The 18,607-nt window shown below is 42.1% G+C and overlaps 1 protein-coding gene across 1 annotated transcript in view; it reads left to right on the forward strand.

The window, feature by feature from the left end:
* Window positions 1–18,607, forward strand: part of col18a1a (collagen type XVIII alpha 1 chain a) — a 44,031-nt gene that overhangs the window by 18,041 nt on the left and 7,383 nt on the right. The window contains exons 5-32 of the mRNA XM_012879624.3: window positions 4,239–4,317; window positions 6,387–6,511; window positions 7,032–7,058; window positions 8,061–8,258; window positions 8,361–8,387; window positions 8,496–8,558; window positions 8,643–8,720; window positions 8,798–8,845; window positions 8,953–9,066; window positions 9,261–9,323; window positions 9,970–10,014; window positions 10,327–10,467; window positions 11,336–11,407; window positions 11,858–11,884; window positions 12,372–12,470; window positions 12,881–12,916; window positions 13,132–13,221; window positions 13,801–13,836; window positions 14,217–14,276; window positions 14,355–14,432; window positions 14,532–14,567; window positions 14,643–14,696; window positions 14,781–14,852; window positions 16,848–16,913; window positions 17,008–17,038; window positions 17,228–17,281; window positions 17,365–17,399; window positions 17,485–17,616. Of these exons, the coding sequence (XP_012735078.2) occupies window positions 4,239–4,317; window positions 6,387–6,511; window positions 7,032–7,058; window positions 8,061–8,258; window positions 8,361–8,387; window positions 8,496–8,558; window positions 8,643–8,720; window positions 8,798–8,845; window positions 8,953–9,066; window positions 9,261–9,323; window positions 9,970–10,014; window positions 10,327–10,467; window positions 11,336–11,407; window positions 11,858–11,884; window positions 12,372–12,470; window positions 12,881–12,916; window positions 13,132–13,221; window positions 13,801–13,836; window positions 14,217–14,276; window positions 14,355–14,432; window positions 14,532–14,567; window positions 14,643–14,696; window positions 14,781–14,852; window positions 16,848–16,913; window positions 17,008–17,038; window positions 17,228–17,281; window positions 17,365–17,399; window positions 17,485–17,616 (1,986 nt within the window). The remainder of the gene's footprint in view (window positions 1–4,238; window positions 4,318–6,386; window positions 6,512–7,031; window positions 7,059–8,060; window positions 8,259–8,360; window positions 8,388–8,495; window positions 8,559–8,642; window positions 8,721–8,797; window positions 8,846–8,952; window positions 9,067–9,260; window positions 9,324–9,969; window positions 10,015–10,326; window positions 10,468–11,335; window positions 11,408–11,857; window positions 11,885–12,371; window positions 12,471–12,880; window positions 12,917–13,131; window positions 13,222–13,800; window positions 13,837–14,216; window positions 14,277–14,354; window positions 14,433–14,531; window positions 14,568–14,642; window positions 14,697–14,780; window positions 14,853–16,847; window positions 16,914–17,007; window positions 17,039–17,227; window positions 17,282–17,364; window positions 17,400–17,484; window positions 17,617–18,607) is intronic.

Raw genomic sequence — 18,607 nt, forward strand, 5'->3', positions numbered from 1 at the left:
CCGGCCTCGCTGTATGAATAAACATCCAACCCTGAAAATCGAGATGCATCTGTCTTTTACATTTGGAGACATTTTTCCTTTACCGTCAGTCTGGGACGAGTTTCTGCTCACGCTCCCAGGATCGCCCCCTAAGTTCTTAGCTGCCGCTCGTCAAAGCTTCCCTGAAGGACTTTATCTGCATGTTGGTCTGATTTTTATCTCCTTTGCTTTCTGCCCTTTTTGCGCTTTCACGCCGCAGACAGCCGGCTCCTCTCCTCCAGCCCACAGACGTTCTTGCAGGCGTTCTTCCCGCCAGTACAAAGCGAGCATGATGCATTCACAGCTATAGAGGAGCTGGGAAAACCAGATGTCAATTTGGATCCGATCCGAGTCGGAGGCCCCCCCCCCCCCCCCCTCACCAACGCCTCCAGGCTTTGTTATTTCCACTGGTTTCTCCATCAACCTGCGTCCAGGAACCAACAGAGGGGGACGTAAAGCTGCAGCGGGGCGTTTGAGGAGAAGGTCGGCTGGTTCATGTGGGACGTCTCCTCTGGTTTATTTGCTCTGCAGCGTGTTGGATGGAGCGTGGTGTCGGAGGAAAACAGCTGGCTCTTAATGTCCACCTGCCAATGTTCCTCCGTCTGATGAGGATCTGTTCGCACATCCCGCCCCATCCTCCGCTCCGTCGCCCGGCCCGTGCAATTAAGGCGAGTCCGGGCAGAGACCGAGCGCAGAGGTGAGACTTTCCATTTCATCGTGCTGGAATTCGCGGTGATGGATGGTGGAGCGAGTCTTTAACGGGTCAGCGCCAGATCAGTGTGCCCCCCCCTTAAGCACGAAGCCCAAACCGGGAATGCTTTGAAGCCGTTATTTTACAAACTGTGGGTTCAGGTTTAAGGAATGCTGCTCGTTTTGCAGAATATCTTATGAGACGGTTCTACAAACGGGAGCAAAACCCAATTATCACCAGTTTCTACACAATTAATTAATCCGACTGCATTTAATATGCAGCTCCTGCCATAAACTGGCCAATTTCAACAATCAGAGTGATGAACGAAGGGCAGGAAGTGTGGCAAACATGTTAGGAGGAGTACGCAGGTTTATCTCCCGCCACACAGTGAGGAGGACAGTGGGTGGGTCAAATCTTCTAGAATCAGCAGCAAAGAGAGGCCTTCTGGGGTTGCCAAGAAGACTCCATCTGCACACTGGCGCTTTGGGAGAAAACAACTAAACTTTACTGGGACTTTAACTGACACTATGAGTTTTGATCAGATAAGACTCAGATGGAGTTTTCCAGGATCAAACACTCCAGTGTGTGACGCAGGATGGATATGTGGGAAAATAGCCTAAGTCCTCTGCTGCGTACGGTGGAGGATATGTGATGCTGACGGCCTGATTCTCCTCCAAAGTCCCGAGGAACCTTGTTAGAAGACGTTGGATGACAAAGTATTTTAGTTACTGGGATATTTTAAATAAAAATCTACAAAAACTCCAACAGAAAACTGAAAACGGAACGTCATCTGGTTTCTCTGCGGGATACCGAGCCAAAACATGGGACCCCACCAGCACAGGCATGGATCAGCAGACACAAAATCAGCTTACCTTCAGGGTCATCTCAGTTCCCCGATCTAAATGCTGAAGATCTGTGGACTGAGCTAAAGAGCCGAGAGCATCAGAGAAGAACCGGGACTCCAGCAGGGATGCTCGAGCCCCGGCCTTAAAGAGCTAACATCCTGCATCTCTTCTTAGCATCCATGGTCCCACACGCTTATCAGCCCTGCTAACGATCCAGTCATCTGATCCTGATGCGTTGGAGAGGATCCGTCTAAAGGTTGCAGGATTGTAGCTATCCAGGTCTGGACTTCAGCACCACTGATCTACATAGATTTTGCTCGGAGGAATGGTCCCAAATTCAAAACATGTTACAAGATGCCACTAAAATCTGTCCTGTTGGCAAAAGGGATGTGTCATCTCTCCATTTGAACAAAAAAAATAATAAAGTAGCTGATCTGTTGCTGGAGTGAGTTTTGTTGGCACACAGTTCTGCTAACCTCTGGTGGCGTATTTTCTAAACGCCTGTCGTGTTTTTATCTTTAGTCTCTGGCCAACATCTTCCCAGGTCCTCTCTGTGATTCAAACGTTAAACGACTGCCCTGCTGCACGGCTGTGGAGGCGCGCCGTCTTTACCCGGTGCTGTTAGACTGAGAGGACGTGAATCCATCAACACTATCTGTCCAAGAATCCGAGCCTCCCGCCTGTCATTAGCAGCCATGATGGATGGAGGAAGGGATCCGGAGCATTTTTCATCACAATAATTCATAAAGCAGGTTAAAATAGTGAGGATCAGCCATCGAGCGGAGAATGTTTCCCTGCTGAGCTTCAGGTGCTCCTCATCTCCATCCTCCTCCTCCTCGTTGAACCTCTCTTTATTTAAAAATGTCGTCCTCATTTCCTCCTTCAGCCCTGGTGAGTTTATCGGTTGGCTGACTGCAAGCTGAAACGAACGTAACCACAGCGGGCTTTCAGAGCAGAACGGGCCAAACCCCCCCCCCCCCCCCCCCCCCCCCATATCCTCTGCAGCGTGAACGGCATCAAAGGGCAGCCATTAGAAAGACAAATCACACAGAAACTGTTTCAAGTACAAATGATGTTTGCCGATCACGTCCCTGAACATCTGTCATGGAAATAGACCCGTTTATGATTTATTTAACCATTCATCTCACATAGCAGGCAGTCGGTGAGGTCAAAAGTTAGAGGGGGTGATGCATATCAGCCTGTTTTACCTGTGTTTGTGAAATATATATATAAAAAAATAACTATATTCTGGAGATACCATAAAAAACAGTCCAACACTTGTTAAAATGTAGGATCATAATAAACTACTTAAATGCTTTCCGTATTTTAATGTGACAAATATCGACAGCTCTATAAAAAAAAATCTTTCAAGGTGAAAAAAATATTTTGGATAAATTTAAAAGCTGCCAGAACCTGCTTGCATCAGTGTGCACACACCGTGATACTATGCTGAAGCACATTTTGAGTCATTTTCAGCTCAGACGGCCTTCACTTCTACTAAATCTTAATCTGAAATGCAGTTCTGGCAGGAATGTCCTCTTTTTTTTTTTGCTCTCTTGCTTCTTTTAGCTGAAAAACATAGTTTGCTGAGCGGTAACAAGGAATCAAAGGGATTGCATTCAGCTGAGACGTCATTCAGGAGAAGGAGTGCAAATGTCACTGACTGTCATCAATAATGGCAGGAAATCTTGAACAGGGCTGGAGATTCTGCAAAAAAACTGAGAAAACGGTGAAACAAACCGAGTAGGGAGGCTTCCAAGAGCCTGAAAGCACCGCAGAACGAGCTGCAGGAATGTGCAACCACCGCTGGCTACGGCCTACATGTGACCACGATGTCCTGCGTTGTCTGTGCGTTTGGATACGAGGCAGAATTATTATATATCCAAAGAAATCATCCATATCTGGCTTGAATGGAAATGGAAAACGTGTTTTCATTGGAAGGAATTAAACTAGAACTTCTGGACCATAATTCCAAAAAAAAGGTTAACACTGATACTGTGAAACAAGGAGGTGGCAGCATCATGATGTGGAGCCAAGAAAATAAAAGTGTCAGAATGGCTTGAGGAGGATTCACAATCTGCTGACCGTGGCCGACAGACTGGCTCAAACTGAGAACTGAGTCATGGAATGCTGTCTGCAACCAGCTTTTCCCACACTCTGTAGGTTTAGTTTGTTTAGTTTGTTTTTCAGTTGACTTGTAAAAGCTCAAATGTTTCATTCAAGGTAGAAAACGGTGGTAAGCCAACAATCAGATGTGCCATTCAGTTTTTTTCCAGGCATCTGATGATGATCTGGGGATCATATCTGTGTTCCTTCGCAGCCTCAGGCAGATAAACATAGTTATGCGACACATGTAGAGTTAATTGCCAGTAAATGAAAGGAAAGCGGCGGCATTAGCCGCTCCGCTTGTGCGTGCCGTGCTGAATGGGTTCTGTGCAGAGCTGGGATAGTTTGTACAAGCTGAACTCCCTTCCAGCCTCCAAACATTAAAGCGGTTTGCAGAATGTGACTCATTTGGTTTTGTGATTAATGTTTACAGGGAGGAACGTTTTTCCCATGATGGAGCATTGTTTATAAAAGCTTTTCTCAGTGGGAGGTAGAGATGGAGCCGCTGAACGCTGAGCGAAATCCCTCTCCATCCCCTGGCGTTTGAAAATCTGGACCCGTGTTCTGTGTTTCTGCAGAAAACCGTGATGTCTCTTCAACCCATCCCACAGCCGCCACTGGACAGGAAAGAGGAGGAGGTAGCCTTCAGAGAGACAGGTACAATTTAATCTCATTTCTTTGTTTATTTTAAATTCTTACACTTAATAGGCGTGGATTAGTCACATTTCCTGTAGATGCTCAACAAATCAAATGGATCTGCTGTCAGCTGATTTTCATGAATTTCAGGGTTCTCTGTTTCAGAGGAAAAAAACACATCCTTGGCTCCAAAGACAAACCTAATTGTGATTTTATTCCCTCCTCTGTGATCACATGGTGTAGCAGGAACAACTGAGATCAGTACAGCTGACGAAATGTATTACCTGATAAATGTCTCCCTCTAGTGGAAACTGTGAGTAGTGCAGCAAAGAAACGTTAAGTTACAGAAAGAAAATAATCTTCAAATTGTGAAACAAAATATATTTTTTTCACCTTTTGCACAGCGTATGACAAAAAATAGGATTTTATAATACATTTCTATTGTATTTAAGACGTTTTTTTCTTTTAAACAACTTTATCATAATAAAATTGGGACCAAACAACATGATTTTTATTTAGATTGATTGCTGTAATTGCTGTAAACATGTAAATAGCCTCGCGTGCGTAGTGCTAGACAGTAAACGTCATTACAGATGGGAGTGTTAGAGGGGAACTAGTCTTCAGGGATCAAAGATTTCCCTACCAATGATTATGACCAGCTAACAGTTTTCAAAGCAGGGCTGCACCAGGGGGCGCTAGAAGGCCGTCAGAAAATTGAATGGAAAGAAGGGGAAAAAATTTAAATCTAACTATTTTTTTATCATTATCATTAAATCAAATCTGATTTAATTGTTTTATTTTTATTTTTGTTATAATATATAATCATATTGAGATGACAAACTCAAGGACATTGAAAACTGAACTTTTCGGCTCTTCTCCTGTCTAACTATGTAAGAAAGGACTATCCCACCTCTGCTGACAGGGTACTGAAATGCATTCCTACGTTCTTGTGTGACTCTGACTTTTCCACTTCAAAGTAACATGTTACTCTTGGACAATAACATGCATATGGCCCCACCTTCCCACTATACACATTTAAGACTTTTTTATTAATTTTGTTCTGTTCTTCTCAACAACAGTTTGTTGAAAAGTTTGTTATACAGTGGGAACATAATACAGTGACGGTGGAGGTGTTAGAGGGTCTGTAAATACATATTTGCATTCATGAGGTGCTTTGCATCGACCATTTCTGGTGGAATCTCGGCCTGTAGAGGGGAGAACATGAGGCACAACCTGGTACCAGACCTGCAGGTGTAGCTGTGATTTATAAAGGAAAATTGTGTGCATGTGTGCGTTGTTCTATAAATCATTTTGTTTTTGTGTTCGCCATTTTTGACGTTTGGGCATACAAAAATGTTTAGTATAGATCCTAAATGCTGTTTGTATGCAGGATCTATATATCCTGATTCATAAAACCCTGAAGGAGGGAGTAGATAATCTTTTTTTCATGACTAAATCCTTATAGTAGTTTGTGAAATCATGCAGGGTTCTGAAACATGTTTGTGTTTGGTCAGAGGACACGTAAAACTGAACATTGTGACAGAAAGTTGTTTAAAAATATATAGATTTATCTAAAATCTTCAAAGAAAAAAGAGCTGGAGTGGGAAGAATCTAAACTTTCTTATATAAACTGATGTTTTAAAGTAGGTTAATAACACCATGAGGTGCTGTTGGTTTATTTCATGCTGCCGTAATGTCTCTGACTGATAACCTAACATACGGTCATATCAGTCATGTTTCCAGAATTCATTCCATAAAGCAGCAGGAGGAATTTCATCCCATGCTCACTGAAAGTCTCATTTATGGGGACATGAAGCATGGCGGGTCAAATTGGGTCAAATCAGGACGCCGTCACATTCAGGTGTGATGTGAGATCTTCTCCCACCTGAAAATCTTCACCTTGCCTCTAAATTACAGAATTACAGGCGAGCGCCGCAGGACTGCTGCTCCATTATGCAGGAGGTCCTTTCCTTTGCTACTTCTCCTGTTGGGATTCTTTTCTTTTGTTTGTTTGGGATACAGCCATTAATCACCGATAGAAGGTTTTCATGTGGATATTAATGGATGTGTCTCTTGGTAATGCTTTCCAGGTGCAGTCGTTGCTAAAGGAGAAAAAGGCGAAAGAGGGGACAAAGGAGAGAAAGGAGACAGGGGCCCGATGGGGCCAAAGGGAGAAGCAGGCTCCGGCTCGCAGGGCGGAACCCGTGGACTCAAGGTCAGCCGCAAAAGTCAGAACGATATTTATCCAAGCCTCCCTTCTAAGGGCAAAATCCTGAGCTGATTCAGCAGAGTAGCTGCAGTGTCACCAATCAACAGCAGGGGGCGCAGGATGCCCTAAAGTCAAACAACCAAAATACATAATTTATTCTATTACAAACTGCAATATTTATTCCTATTAGTAGCTGTTAGTGTGTTTATGGACTTCGGTCATTGTAGAGATCTGATTTTGAATAAATAACCTGGAAATTAGAGGAAATGCTCTTGCTGTTCGTAGGGATTTTCCTGCTAGTTAGAATATTATTTCCTGCAGTCCAAGAAAACATTTTATGTTCAGCTAATGAAAATTAAAGCCTGATTATGGTTCAATGAAATGTAATTTTACTTTGTAAGATGAGCATATGTATCAAATATATAGTAGTTTGACATCCACTGTATAAGAGGCTGAGAGTAAAAAACAAATGTTTCTGCACTGCAGGGCAGATTCAACATTACGTCACTTTTTGTTTGATTTTCAGGGAGAACCTGGTGACAAAGGAGCAAAGGTATGTTGCAGTTCCCTCTCTGTTCTTCTCGGTGAAGTCTGAGAAGAACATTCATAAACTCTTTTGTAAAAGAGCTAAACTGATCCAATGTTTAGTGGAATAAAAACTTTTGTTTGACGCTTCGTTTAATTCTAATTAAATCTTTGCCCGGCAGCTTGCGGGGGGTGTTTAGAAAATGAACATACAAACTAATTCCTGCTCCGTCAGAGGTAGCTGGAAACTTAGGTGTCATTATCAATGACCATCTGCCCTTTAAAGATCATGTAGCCTCAGCTGCTCGATTGTCCCGCTTCGTGTTGCTAAACACAAGAAAAACCCATACGTGCCTAACCCAACACACCACCCAGCTCCTAGTGTGGTCTATGGTCATGTCCCATCTTGACGACTGTAGCTCCCTTCCTTACCCAGTCTGTGCTGTGACACCTTTGCGGAGATTTTGAGCATGTAGCACATCTTCAGTCAGCTTGAAATAGCTCATCTTCCCTTTCTTCGTTGAGCTCCACTGGCAACCCTTAGCCACCCGCATCAAATCCAAGGCAGCGATGTTAGCCAACAACGCCCCTGAACTTCCCACAATCCAAATAACAAGCGATAAATTGCATGGACCAACAAAAAAACAAACAATAATTGAACGTACAACAAATGGCCGTGCTGCGGGCGATCTACAAAGATTGCGTTTGCAATGGAAAAGACGTGCAAAACCAATTGGGTCCGCCACTTTGAAATGAATAAATTGTGTGTGCTACCGGTATTGTGAGAGCTGCCATAAAAGAAAGACGAAGTTCTAAGCAATGGAGTTGGAGGTAATAATTGTACTAATTATTTTTTTAAATAATAACACTGATAATAGTATTATTGTAGTGTGTTGTAAGTATCTACAAACAAAGGCATGACGGTTCTGAAGAACTAGCAACTGTTCAGCTACTGAACATCTCCTGGTCCAGTGAGCGCTGTATGAGAGCTCCATGGTATGGACCTTCTTAAACGTTTCCCTTCTCCCAGGGCAACGCAGGCTTTGGATATCCTGGCACAAAGGGTGAACCGGGCCCTCAAGGACCACCAGGACCCCCTGGTCCTGCAGGGCCCGCGACAGAGTATTCAGTCTCAAGGGACGGGTCGGTTGTTTCAAAGGTTCCTGGACCCCGAGGACCACCTGGATCTCCAGGTCCTCAGGGACCACCAGGAGAAGATGGCGAACCAGTGAGTGGACGTTTACTTTTTTTTTTAAAGATAGTTTCCTTTTTACAGTCTGAACCTGAAGGAAAAAGTCACTGATGTGCTTTTCTTGTTTTATTCCTGCAGGGCGATCCTGGCGAAGATGGAAAAACTGTAAGCAGCTTCTGCTTTTTCACAATAACGCCTGCTAAACTGAAAATTAGCTTTGCACCTTCTTCACCTGGATGTTGAAGCTTTGACGTTTTTTTTTTTTTTATGTAGGGGCCTCAGGGACCTCCAGGGTTTCCGGGAACCCCAGGTGACCCAGGACTGAAAGGAGAGAAGGTTAGATAGATCTACGTGAAATGTTGAAAGGATTTTAAGTCTTGTGCAGAAGAATCTTGTCCTAACGAGGCTGGGCACATACAGGGTGACCGTGGAGACGGCCAGCCCGGCCCCAGGGGACCCCCAGGGCCTCCAGGGCCCCCGGGTACCGGATTCAGATCTGTGAGTTCATCTACGTGGTGTTGTGTTAAAACAGAACTTTCTCCAGCTTCCTGCAGCTGATAAATAAACTCTTTCAGACATTCGAGGACATGGAGGCCTCTGGATTCCCTGATTTATCCCTTCGGGTGAGAAGAAGTTAGAAATTGCTTTCTGTGGTCCTGAATCATACAGGACTCTGTTGTAGATGAAAATATGTTCTTATGGGTGTGAGTCTTCAATATTGTTGATGCAGGCGATTCCAGGTCCACCAGGTCCTCCTGGTCCCCCCGGTCTTCCGGGGCCCCCCTCAGACGTGAACTCTGGAGCTATGGGACCCCCGGGAAAGGATGGGGCACCTGGTCAACCTGTAAGTGGAACAGTTTCCATCTTACCCTCCACTTTAATCAGAAACCACATCATGTAATCAGGAGCATTTCACCCATCTTCTCTTGTTTTCTTGCTGTTAATTTCACCAAACCAACACACTGCCTAAACAGTTACGCTGATGATAGAACGGTCTAACTAAATCACGTTCCAACAACCAAATATTTTGGATTTCAGGGTCTGCCTGGTGTACCTGGTGCTGATGGTCTCCCAGGAGCTCCTGGTTCTAAGGGAGAAAAGGTACTGGTTCTCAAACTTTGATCCTATCAGGAGTTTTACTGAGATTTCTGTTTAAATGTTTGAATTACAATGCTGCTTTTTTTTTTTACTTGTACTAACAATAACAAACTTATCCAGAAAACACTGGAAATCATTTTGTACTGAAAGAACTAGCTCTTCAAAGCTGCAGTAGGTAACTTTTATATAAATGCATTTTTTTTACGTATTTGTTAAAACTCCCACTATGTCCTGACAGTAAATATGAGACAGACAATCTGTTTTAAAATACGGCTCCTTTGGCTCCTTCCAGTGGTCCTACTGCCATTTGCCGAAATACACCGCTCCTGGTCAGAAACAACCAATCAGAGCATGGAAGAATGCCTGGCTCTGATTGGTTGTTAACATAGTCAATCACTCTTGTGTATGTGCTGCTCACACCCCCTCCCCACCTGTCTTTGTAAGGTGTGCTTGTTCATAATGTTCAGACTAAGTCCACATTTTTCTTAAAACTTCCTACTGCAGCTTTAGGTTGTGTTCACAGAAAATAAATAAAACTTAATATTTCAGTTATAACAGTATTATAATGAGTTATTTCCACTGGAAAAAGTTCAGATTTTAGTCCTGTTGTGACTGATAAAGTTTTTCATTGTCCTTTTTACGTCTTTAGGGGGATTCAGGCGAGCTGGGACTCCCAGGAGCAATTGGACAAAAGGTCATTTTCACTTTTATTTTTCATCTTAACTTTGAGGTGCTTTAAAGTTTATTGCAAAATTGACTAAAACAAACTATACAATTTTATTACACATGCAGTAAATGGGGTATTTATAGGTTAGCACAACACAGATGTGTTTGAGGTACAACAATTTGTATTTGTAGACTAATCTAGGAGGTTTAGTTGCTGTCTCATGCCTGGCTGTTTTTGTGCAGAAGGGTTTTATCTTGTGTTGAACATCTTAATTTCAATGATTATACTGATTTCCACAAAGCAAAATGAATTTCAAAGACCCATGTTTCTCTTCCACAGGGAGCTCAAGGAGAACCTGGTTTCTCTGGACCTGCAGGAGAACCTGGACTGGCTGGTCTGCCAGGACCCATGGGACCAGTTGGTCGTCCTGGGCCTCCAGGACCTCCAGGGCCTCCAGGACCGGGTCATCGGGTTGGATTTGTGAGTTTTGCTTTAGGTGTTTGTAAAGATGCCCTCTATGGTGCTGTTGTTTCTGGATTAGCTCAGGTCCTGCTGAACTAGTGAAGTAACATACAGAAATGCTGAAAGGCTCCAGTGCAAAGCAAGATGGAACCTACTTTGGAAAGACATAAACCTGTGAGGGCAACAGGATGGCATGAGAAAAAAAAAATGCCAAAGACGGTTAAAATGCCTAGTAACTGGTTGCTATGGGGATTCCCGCCTTTTCTGTTAGATCACAATGAAACAAATCTTGAATGGTGAGGTGCAGAAAGTTGTAAATGCCACACGGCTGTGTAAAAACAATAAAAGTTGTTAAAAAGCCAGTTCAGCCAAGTGCAGTTCAACTTTCTGTGAGCTGTTTGAACTTCCAACGCTTTTTCTGTCCAGAAGTTGAGTTGAGCTTTCTTCTTCTTGAACGAATGTCCAAATCAGTCTGTGGCAAAAAAAAAATCTGTTTTCGTTTTGCAACTGTCACAAACACTGTGCAAATGAAAATCCCAAAAGCACACCTTTCTTCATCGAGCCACAAATTTTGGTGTTTTTGTCTTTATCTGGGTTTTTTATCACTGCAAGAGGAGAAGCAAACACAAAGTCATGAGGAGGGAAATAGCAATCGGTTTACTTAAATGCTTCTGCTCTGGTACCTTTAGTTAAAACTTCAAGTGGAACATTGGAAATACTAGATATCTGAGACGATAAATCAGATTGCCCTCCCATAATACTCGGGCCAACATGGAATATATTATTTAGGATATATAACAAAGGGTTGTTTCCAGTAATACCTGCAGAAAAAAAACCACTCTATAATGAGTAACTTTATGAAATAAATCTTTTTCTGGTTCTTCAGGATGACATGGAGGACTCCAGTGGGATTTTCACTAACGGACTTCCTGGGATCAGAGGACCAGAAGGAATACAGGTACTTTCATTTCTCCTAAATTCTTATAAAAGAAAACCTGGAATATATGAATCGCCACAGAAGAACAATCTTTACACCAAATCTGTTAACTCTGTTGAAGCGGAACGTTTTTATCAAAATTTTAAAAAGAAGTTTAGTCTCATTTAATTTAAAGGTAGAATCTGTGATTTTTGCCAGAAGTTTCCTGCACATGCGCAAACACCGTTTTACCTGCTCTTCCGCCCATCGGGGGGGTCACATACAAAAAAATCTCCAGAACCAGAACTCTGACAATTGGTCAGAGTTTTTACAGGCCTGCAGCTTACACAGAGATGGATTTTTTATATCTATTGCATGACATCCATGCATGACTGTTAACAATTAAACAAAAATAAAATTGGTAAAATATCCTTTTTGGGTGTGAACATTTTATGAGTCCTCAAATAACCAAAGCAAGTGTTGTGCTTTCAGGGTCCTCCTGGTTCTCCTGGACAACCGGTGAGTAACAAGCTCTGGTAAACTCATTTTGTAATGATTAACTGTTGTTGATCCTGCCCTAAAAATTAAAACTAAAAGCCAAAGGTGTCTGCTGGTTTTAGTGACATGCTGTAGTAAGTTTACAAGCATAAAGGTGCAGCTCTGGGTTATGAATTTGAGTTTTTCATGCTTTTGGCAGTTTATAGATGTAATCTGCTGTAAACATTCAGTGATCATCTTTAGGTTTTAAAAACATGAAAGTTGGGGGCTGGAAAGCTGATGCCAAAGTAGATAAATTAATATTAGCCTTTTTGTTAATTTGACATATTTCATCTTCTTTTTATACTTATTTCTATATTTTGGCCTAAAGAAAATTCCATTAACGATAGGGATTCGTTTCCATTTATTTAAAACAAACTAATTTTCATCCCACTATCACAAGTAATCTTTCTGAACATGGGTGTCTTTCCTGAGTCTCTTTGCCTATAATATGAAATTGTATTTGCAGGGCAGACCCGGTTTGCCTGGTACACAAGGTCCGAACGGTGAGCAGGGTCCTCCAGGAAGAGACGGACAGCCAGGCCTGGACGGATTCCCGGGGCCTCCGGTATGGTGCTGAATCAGATTATGCACACATTAATCACCTAGTCTGACAGAGTGCACAATAATTAGCTGTTCTTTTTAGGTTTAAATAAGTTGACAAAAACATGTTTAAATGTCTACAACTGTCTGTAAAAATATAGATTCTAAATCTATATAAAACACACAGATTTAGTTTATAAAGAAAACAAAACAAGTCTAAGTATTCAACCTTGATGCACTCCTCACATCAAAGGTACTTAACATGATGGACCAATATAAATTGTTAAATAATTCTTTGTGATAGAAATAACACACATAACACATCCTTTTTTGTCTATTTAGCTTTTCAGATGTACCCCTAATTCACCAGGTTATTACACGGAGCGGTGCTTCTCCTGATCTATCAAGTAATTATCTATCTCGTTGTCTTCACAGGGCCAAAAGGGTGACAGAGGTGACAAAGGAGAGACGGTAAATATGATATTTGGTCCTGAATAAATTATTGCAGGTGAATGTGATAAACATTCTAACTAAAGCTTGTTGTTATTTATACAGTATCTACCATTGTTAAGAAATGTTTCCTGTTGTTTTGTGTGGTACATAAGGAGTTGGTTAGCTTGGTTTTGGATGTGGAAGCTGATGGAATATTACATTTATTTGTTGCTTGGTTCATTTGTTTTTAAAAGGGTGAAGCCGGTCGGGATGGAACTGGACTCCCAGGTCCACCGGGTCCGCCAGGACCACCAGGACAGATAATCTACCAAACACCTGACGGCGTGAGTTCACATAAAACAAGTCTAAACTTCAGCCCATTCCCACCGCTATTCCTAATGTCATGACTGCTTACTGTTCACTTGTGTTGTATTTTAACTTCATTCTGTGTAGATACTTTCAATGGACAAAACACTCTGACTCTGGTTTATTAAGTAACATTAACACAAACTAGGGCAAAATAACTCTAATACTTGTTTAAAGTTGTACCTTTGCAATTATGTTCACAGATCAGTAAATAACATTTTTAAAAAGTCCTGAGCTTGCTGCCTTTGACTTTGGCTGACAGGTGGACAAAAATATTTAGCCATAGTATAGAATGATAAAGTTTTTGTTTTTCTTTATGGAGCTGCAGCTTGTGGACACAGCACATGAATTTGAGTCCCAATGACTGATTGAAAGACCAAAGAAATAAATAATTTCAGCTGAAAATTATGTATTTTTTCCATCATGAGGAGATCAGCCCATTGATTGCTGTTAGAAATGATAAACTGTCTATAAATCCAATCCTGAATGTTTAAGAAGAAAACATTGAACACTGGTCCAAAACAGGCTGATATAAGCTGGTTTCTGGTTCTTCTTAGGAGGCCTCTGGTTTACCTGGTAGAGCTGGATTTCCTGTAAGTGTTTAAGATTTAAAATTATTTTTTACTTTATTTGCTTTCCTCGTCATTTCATCATTTCTGCCGTTCTTGTAGAACCATTCTGTATTTTTATGTTGTTCATTGGTGGCCTCAGAGTGCCACATACAGGTCTGGCAGAGTTACAACAGCGTTTTGGTGTGAATGTTTGTATGTGAAGACATTTTTAAAAATAATGAGTTCAGGAGGCAATTTTGGAAAAAAATTACATTGTTTTACAGAAAAAAAACAAATGTTTTTCTATGTCATAACATTAAAGCTCATGAACAAGGAAAAAGGTCATTTCTTGACTCAACATAACTCGTGCTTAACTGCAGTAATATTCAGTTCCTACTTGAATATTTTTATTCTCCTCCCAGGGTCCTGTTGGACCGAAGGGGGACAGAGGTGACCCTGGTCCCTCAGGTTATGGCCTGAAGGTAAACGCTGGTTATTTAGTTCAGCTGATAATCAACGCGGTAATCATCGTCGTGGTCATCATCAGCTTGTGTGTTCAGGGTGAAAAAGGAGAGCCAGGCTTGATAATTGGACCTGATGGAAATGCTTTGTTTCTGGGCGGTTTAGGCGGCCCCAAGGTGAGTCTCATCATCTCGCTCTGTTTATTTCTTCTAGTTCCTGTTTGTTACGGCGCCGCACTAGTGCTTAAAGTAATCATCTCTGCTTTGTTTCTTTAGGGAGACAGGGGACCTTCAGGACCTGTTGGACCTGCTGTAGGTTTGCATTTGGAAGATTTTCAATCTTTTCCATTCTTTCGTGTTTTATTACATTATTTTGTCTTGTTGCAGGGGCCTCAGGGGCCTCCTGGACTGAAAGGGGAAATAGGAATGCCTGGAAGACCTGTAAGTACAGTTTCCAAGTTTATTTCTGAGTTTCAGAAGCTTTAAAAAGTGCATAAAAAATATGCAATAACTTTTATCCATCAGGGTCGACCAGGTGTGAATGGATACAAGGGTGAAAAAGGAGAGCCAGGAGGCGGTTCGGGTTACGGCTACCCAGTAAGTTGCATTATTTTCCCTTTAATATAGAAATGGTAACATCATTCTTTTTACTTTGCAACTAATTAACAAGGCAGTTTATCTGTTTCTTATCATAACAACTTTGGATTTGGTTAATGTGTTAGAGATAACATTTTTGAAAGTTAAATAGACCAAAGTGTCTAACACTTGGTTCACATTCACTGCTGAAACCAGTCCACCCGCTGTTTGTAACTTACTGCTGCCACCTCAAGGTGGCGATGGTTAGCAGAGCCTCTGCTGCGGGGCCTGGTCATAATTCATCGCTTCTTTTTCATGGTGGTAGTAAACAGACATAGACATTTATACGTGTATAAATGTATGCATATATAATAATCTATAAGTTTCTGTTGTGAACTTTGTGCCCTTGTTGTAATTCCCGGCAGCTACCATAAGGTGGCACTAATGAGTAGCGCTTTCTCTGCAAGATAGACCGCTGAATATAATGTGCATCGGCTACCACAACATGGAGGTCATGCAATAGCTATAAATGATGAAGATGTTGGAATAAGGCAACAGTAACGTGTAGAACGGGCCTGGCTTGTGCTTCGTTCTGTTTGGACCTGGGAAGGATTTCACATCCAAGTTGAGGCTGTTCCAGTTGTGAAATAAAAAAAAACGAGTGATTTGGTGTTTGTTGCGACCAGGCTGACAACTATTAGCAATTCTTCCTACGTTCCCTCCACCCATCTTCGAAAACCTATTAATCTTTGCATGGTGTTGGGTGGGGTGGGGGCTGGTGCCTATCTCCAGCTGTTAGAGGGAGAGAAATGAAGTACGCCGCCAACATACCTCCAGTCCATCACAGGCAGGTAGAGTGAGAAACACGCAGACAGATATTCCCACCGTTTAAAGGCAGTTCAGGGAAGCCATTTAACCTGAGATGCTTTTGGACTTTGATAGGAAGTGCTTAGAGAATCTGCTGAGGAACCGAACATGCAAACTCCACACAGAAAGACCAGATTCAAACCCAGGACATTCTTGGTGTTAATTAACAATGCAGACATCTGCCCCACCACACAGCCTGTGTTATTATCGCCAATAAAACAACGTTTCTCTCTGTTCTGCGTATTAAAGGAACATTTTGACAGATAAATGTGAACTGCACTTCGTCTACCACTAGTTAAATCAGATTCAAACTGCCAGAAGTCCTGATAAACACTAAGTAACACCTGTTAGCCTGTGCAAAGCAGCCATATTAACCCTGACATTGAAGCGGAATAAAAGAAAGACGACTACAATTCCTAAATCTCTCCAACAACCTTGTAACCATTGAAGCCACTGATTACAAGGCAGGGACAAAGGCAAGGAATATATCTTCTTGTACCCGCAGATTTTGGTCTGATCGGATGAGGTCAATCAATTGTAGCCAAATTAACTGTTGTTAATAAACATAGAAAATGAGGATCAAACACATGTTGAGGTTCTGATTGAGAACATACCAGGGCAGTCAAAAGTAGCCGGTCAACGGCGGCAAATCGCCGTCTATAGCAGTTCTATAGATTTTTTTTTTTTTGCTTTTTATTTAATTTAAAACATGCACTCTGACTCGATTATTTAAATAATCACCTGTCTTGAAAGCTTCCAAAATACATCAGGAAGACTCTATTTTTCAAAATTCTCCCCTTCGGGGCTCGGGCACTGGCATAAGTGCACCCTCCTACCTGAAGGTGTGTGGCCTGCTACTGTAAAAAAGTTTGACTGCCCTGGAACATACTACATTTTTTTAAAATCTTCATTTAGTTAGAATAACCGTTGCTCGTATTCCATCCGTCTATCCTTGCACCTCACTCCTTACTCACCAGCGCCACCGTCTGGAGCTCACGCACACCAAGTCAACAGCCTCAACGCTTGGCTCTTTCTCCAGAGGGAGTGTGTTTCCATCAAAAACACGGCAGCAGTTGCTCATCAGGCTCCTGAGAGCATCTCGTTCTGAATCTCCACCAACCAAAGAGTAACCTACTGTGTTTTTTGTAGGGTGTCCCCGGTCCACCAGGACCTCCTGGACCACCAGGCCCAGCCATTCCTCTGGATCGCTTTAACGTGAGTCCATAAGAGCCACACCTGGTAATAAGTGTCAAGTTATCATCTACCTCCAAACTGATTTCTGTTCTTGTGTTAATTTTTGTCATTTTAGCGCTTTGATGAAAGTTCGAGGAGCTATCAAGGTATGGGTGTGATTTCAAAAATTAACACATTTTAAACCACATAAACGTGTATTTTTAAGAAAACTTGCAGACTGTTTTCTTTAAATTAAATCAGGACACGCTTTGATGAAAAAGAGGAGATTGTAGATTTTATTCCCACCTAAATCGATTGTGTGTAACTTTGCTGTAAACTGTTGTTTTCTGTTGCAGTGGTAAAAGGAGAGAAAGGAGAACGTGGAGACCGCGGACCTCCTGGGATCCCAGGTAATCCAGAAACATTCAGCTCACAGCGTATCCCTCCTCAGGAGTGTTTTCATCATTAAAGCGCATTTTCCTCTTCATTACAGGGACGGTGTCAAATTTCGATGTTTACACATTTAAGGTAACCCACCTCATCTTAGTGGTCAGTTTTTTACGATGTTCTGGATGGTGTTAAGCTGATAAAATGTCATAACGCTCTTCAACAGAATGAGATGAAGGGAGAACAGGGAGATCCAGGAGTGAAGGGAGAGAAGGGAGAGCCAGGTGGTGGATATTATGACCCACGTTTTGGAGGACCACTGGGCCCTCCAGGACCTCCAGGAAACCCGGGCCTACCAGTGAGTTCACAGAGAGCGGCACACTTTTCTGATGCTAAATGTTCACCTCAAAATCAAGAGTTTGTGCTGTTGTGAAGACTCTATATGATCATCATCAGCGGTTTTCTGTTGAGACTTGGTTCCACATGAAACTGTGGCCAGCATCAATGACTTTAGTGATTATCTTTTTTCAGTTTCTAGATTGAACAAACAGTCAACAACAAATATTAGCTTAAATCGGTTAGCAAGTGGTTCTGGAGGTTCTAGAAAGTGTTTTAACTTGATAAGGCCTGTTAAATGCCAGGCAGCCATCAGGATTGACCGTAGCTGCTAGCTTCTCTTTGCAGTATAAAATAGATTTGCTTGGCAGAACTAATCAAATCAAAACTAAGGAAATTGGTTTTGATGTTTAGAAACTATCCAGAAGTTACCAAGGTTCAAACCTGCTATCAACTAGAAGTGTCTGAACTGGTTCCTGTGCAGAGGGAAGCCATTTTTAAATCTCCCGGCCATCCAATGGACAAGCTGAAGGTCTCAAATCATCAGAGAGAGGACACAGATTGACCACAATGCCAACAAAAATAAGTTTGAGGAGTCAAAGTGACATTTTTAAACCTAAGCAGATGGTACCAACTATAATGTCTGGTGTCAGCATAATGGGACACCAGACATAATGGGGTTTGCTTTCCTGCTCGTGATGCTGTAACATCGTGATGCTGTAACATCGAAGAAGGACGATTACCCTCAGAAACTCAAACTTCCCCTCAAATCTACGGCTAGATGGTTAAAACTTGGACACAATTGATTGGAGCATGAGCCCAAAACCAGATCCAAACTGGTTCTGGAATGCATAAGCATGTCAACACCAATTGCTTCGACCTTAACACCTTTGAAAACGTATAGCCACTTTTTAAAAGCCAGGTCTGTGCAAGAGAACCAGCCAGATGAAATAAACTCAATCAGTTCTGGCGATCAGGAGGCGATCAAATATTGGCCAGAATGATGCCAGAAG

The sequence above is a fragment of the Fundulus heteroclitus genome, chromosome 7, assembly GCF_011125445.2.
Source record: "Fundulus heteroclitus isolate FHET01 chromosome 7, MU-UCD_Fhet_4.1, whole genome shotgun sequence".
Taxonomy (NCBI): Eukaryota; Metazoa; Chordata; class Actinopteri; order Cyprinodontiformes; family Fundulidae; genus Fundulus; species Fundulus heteroclitus.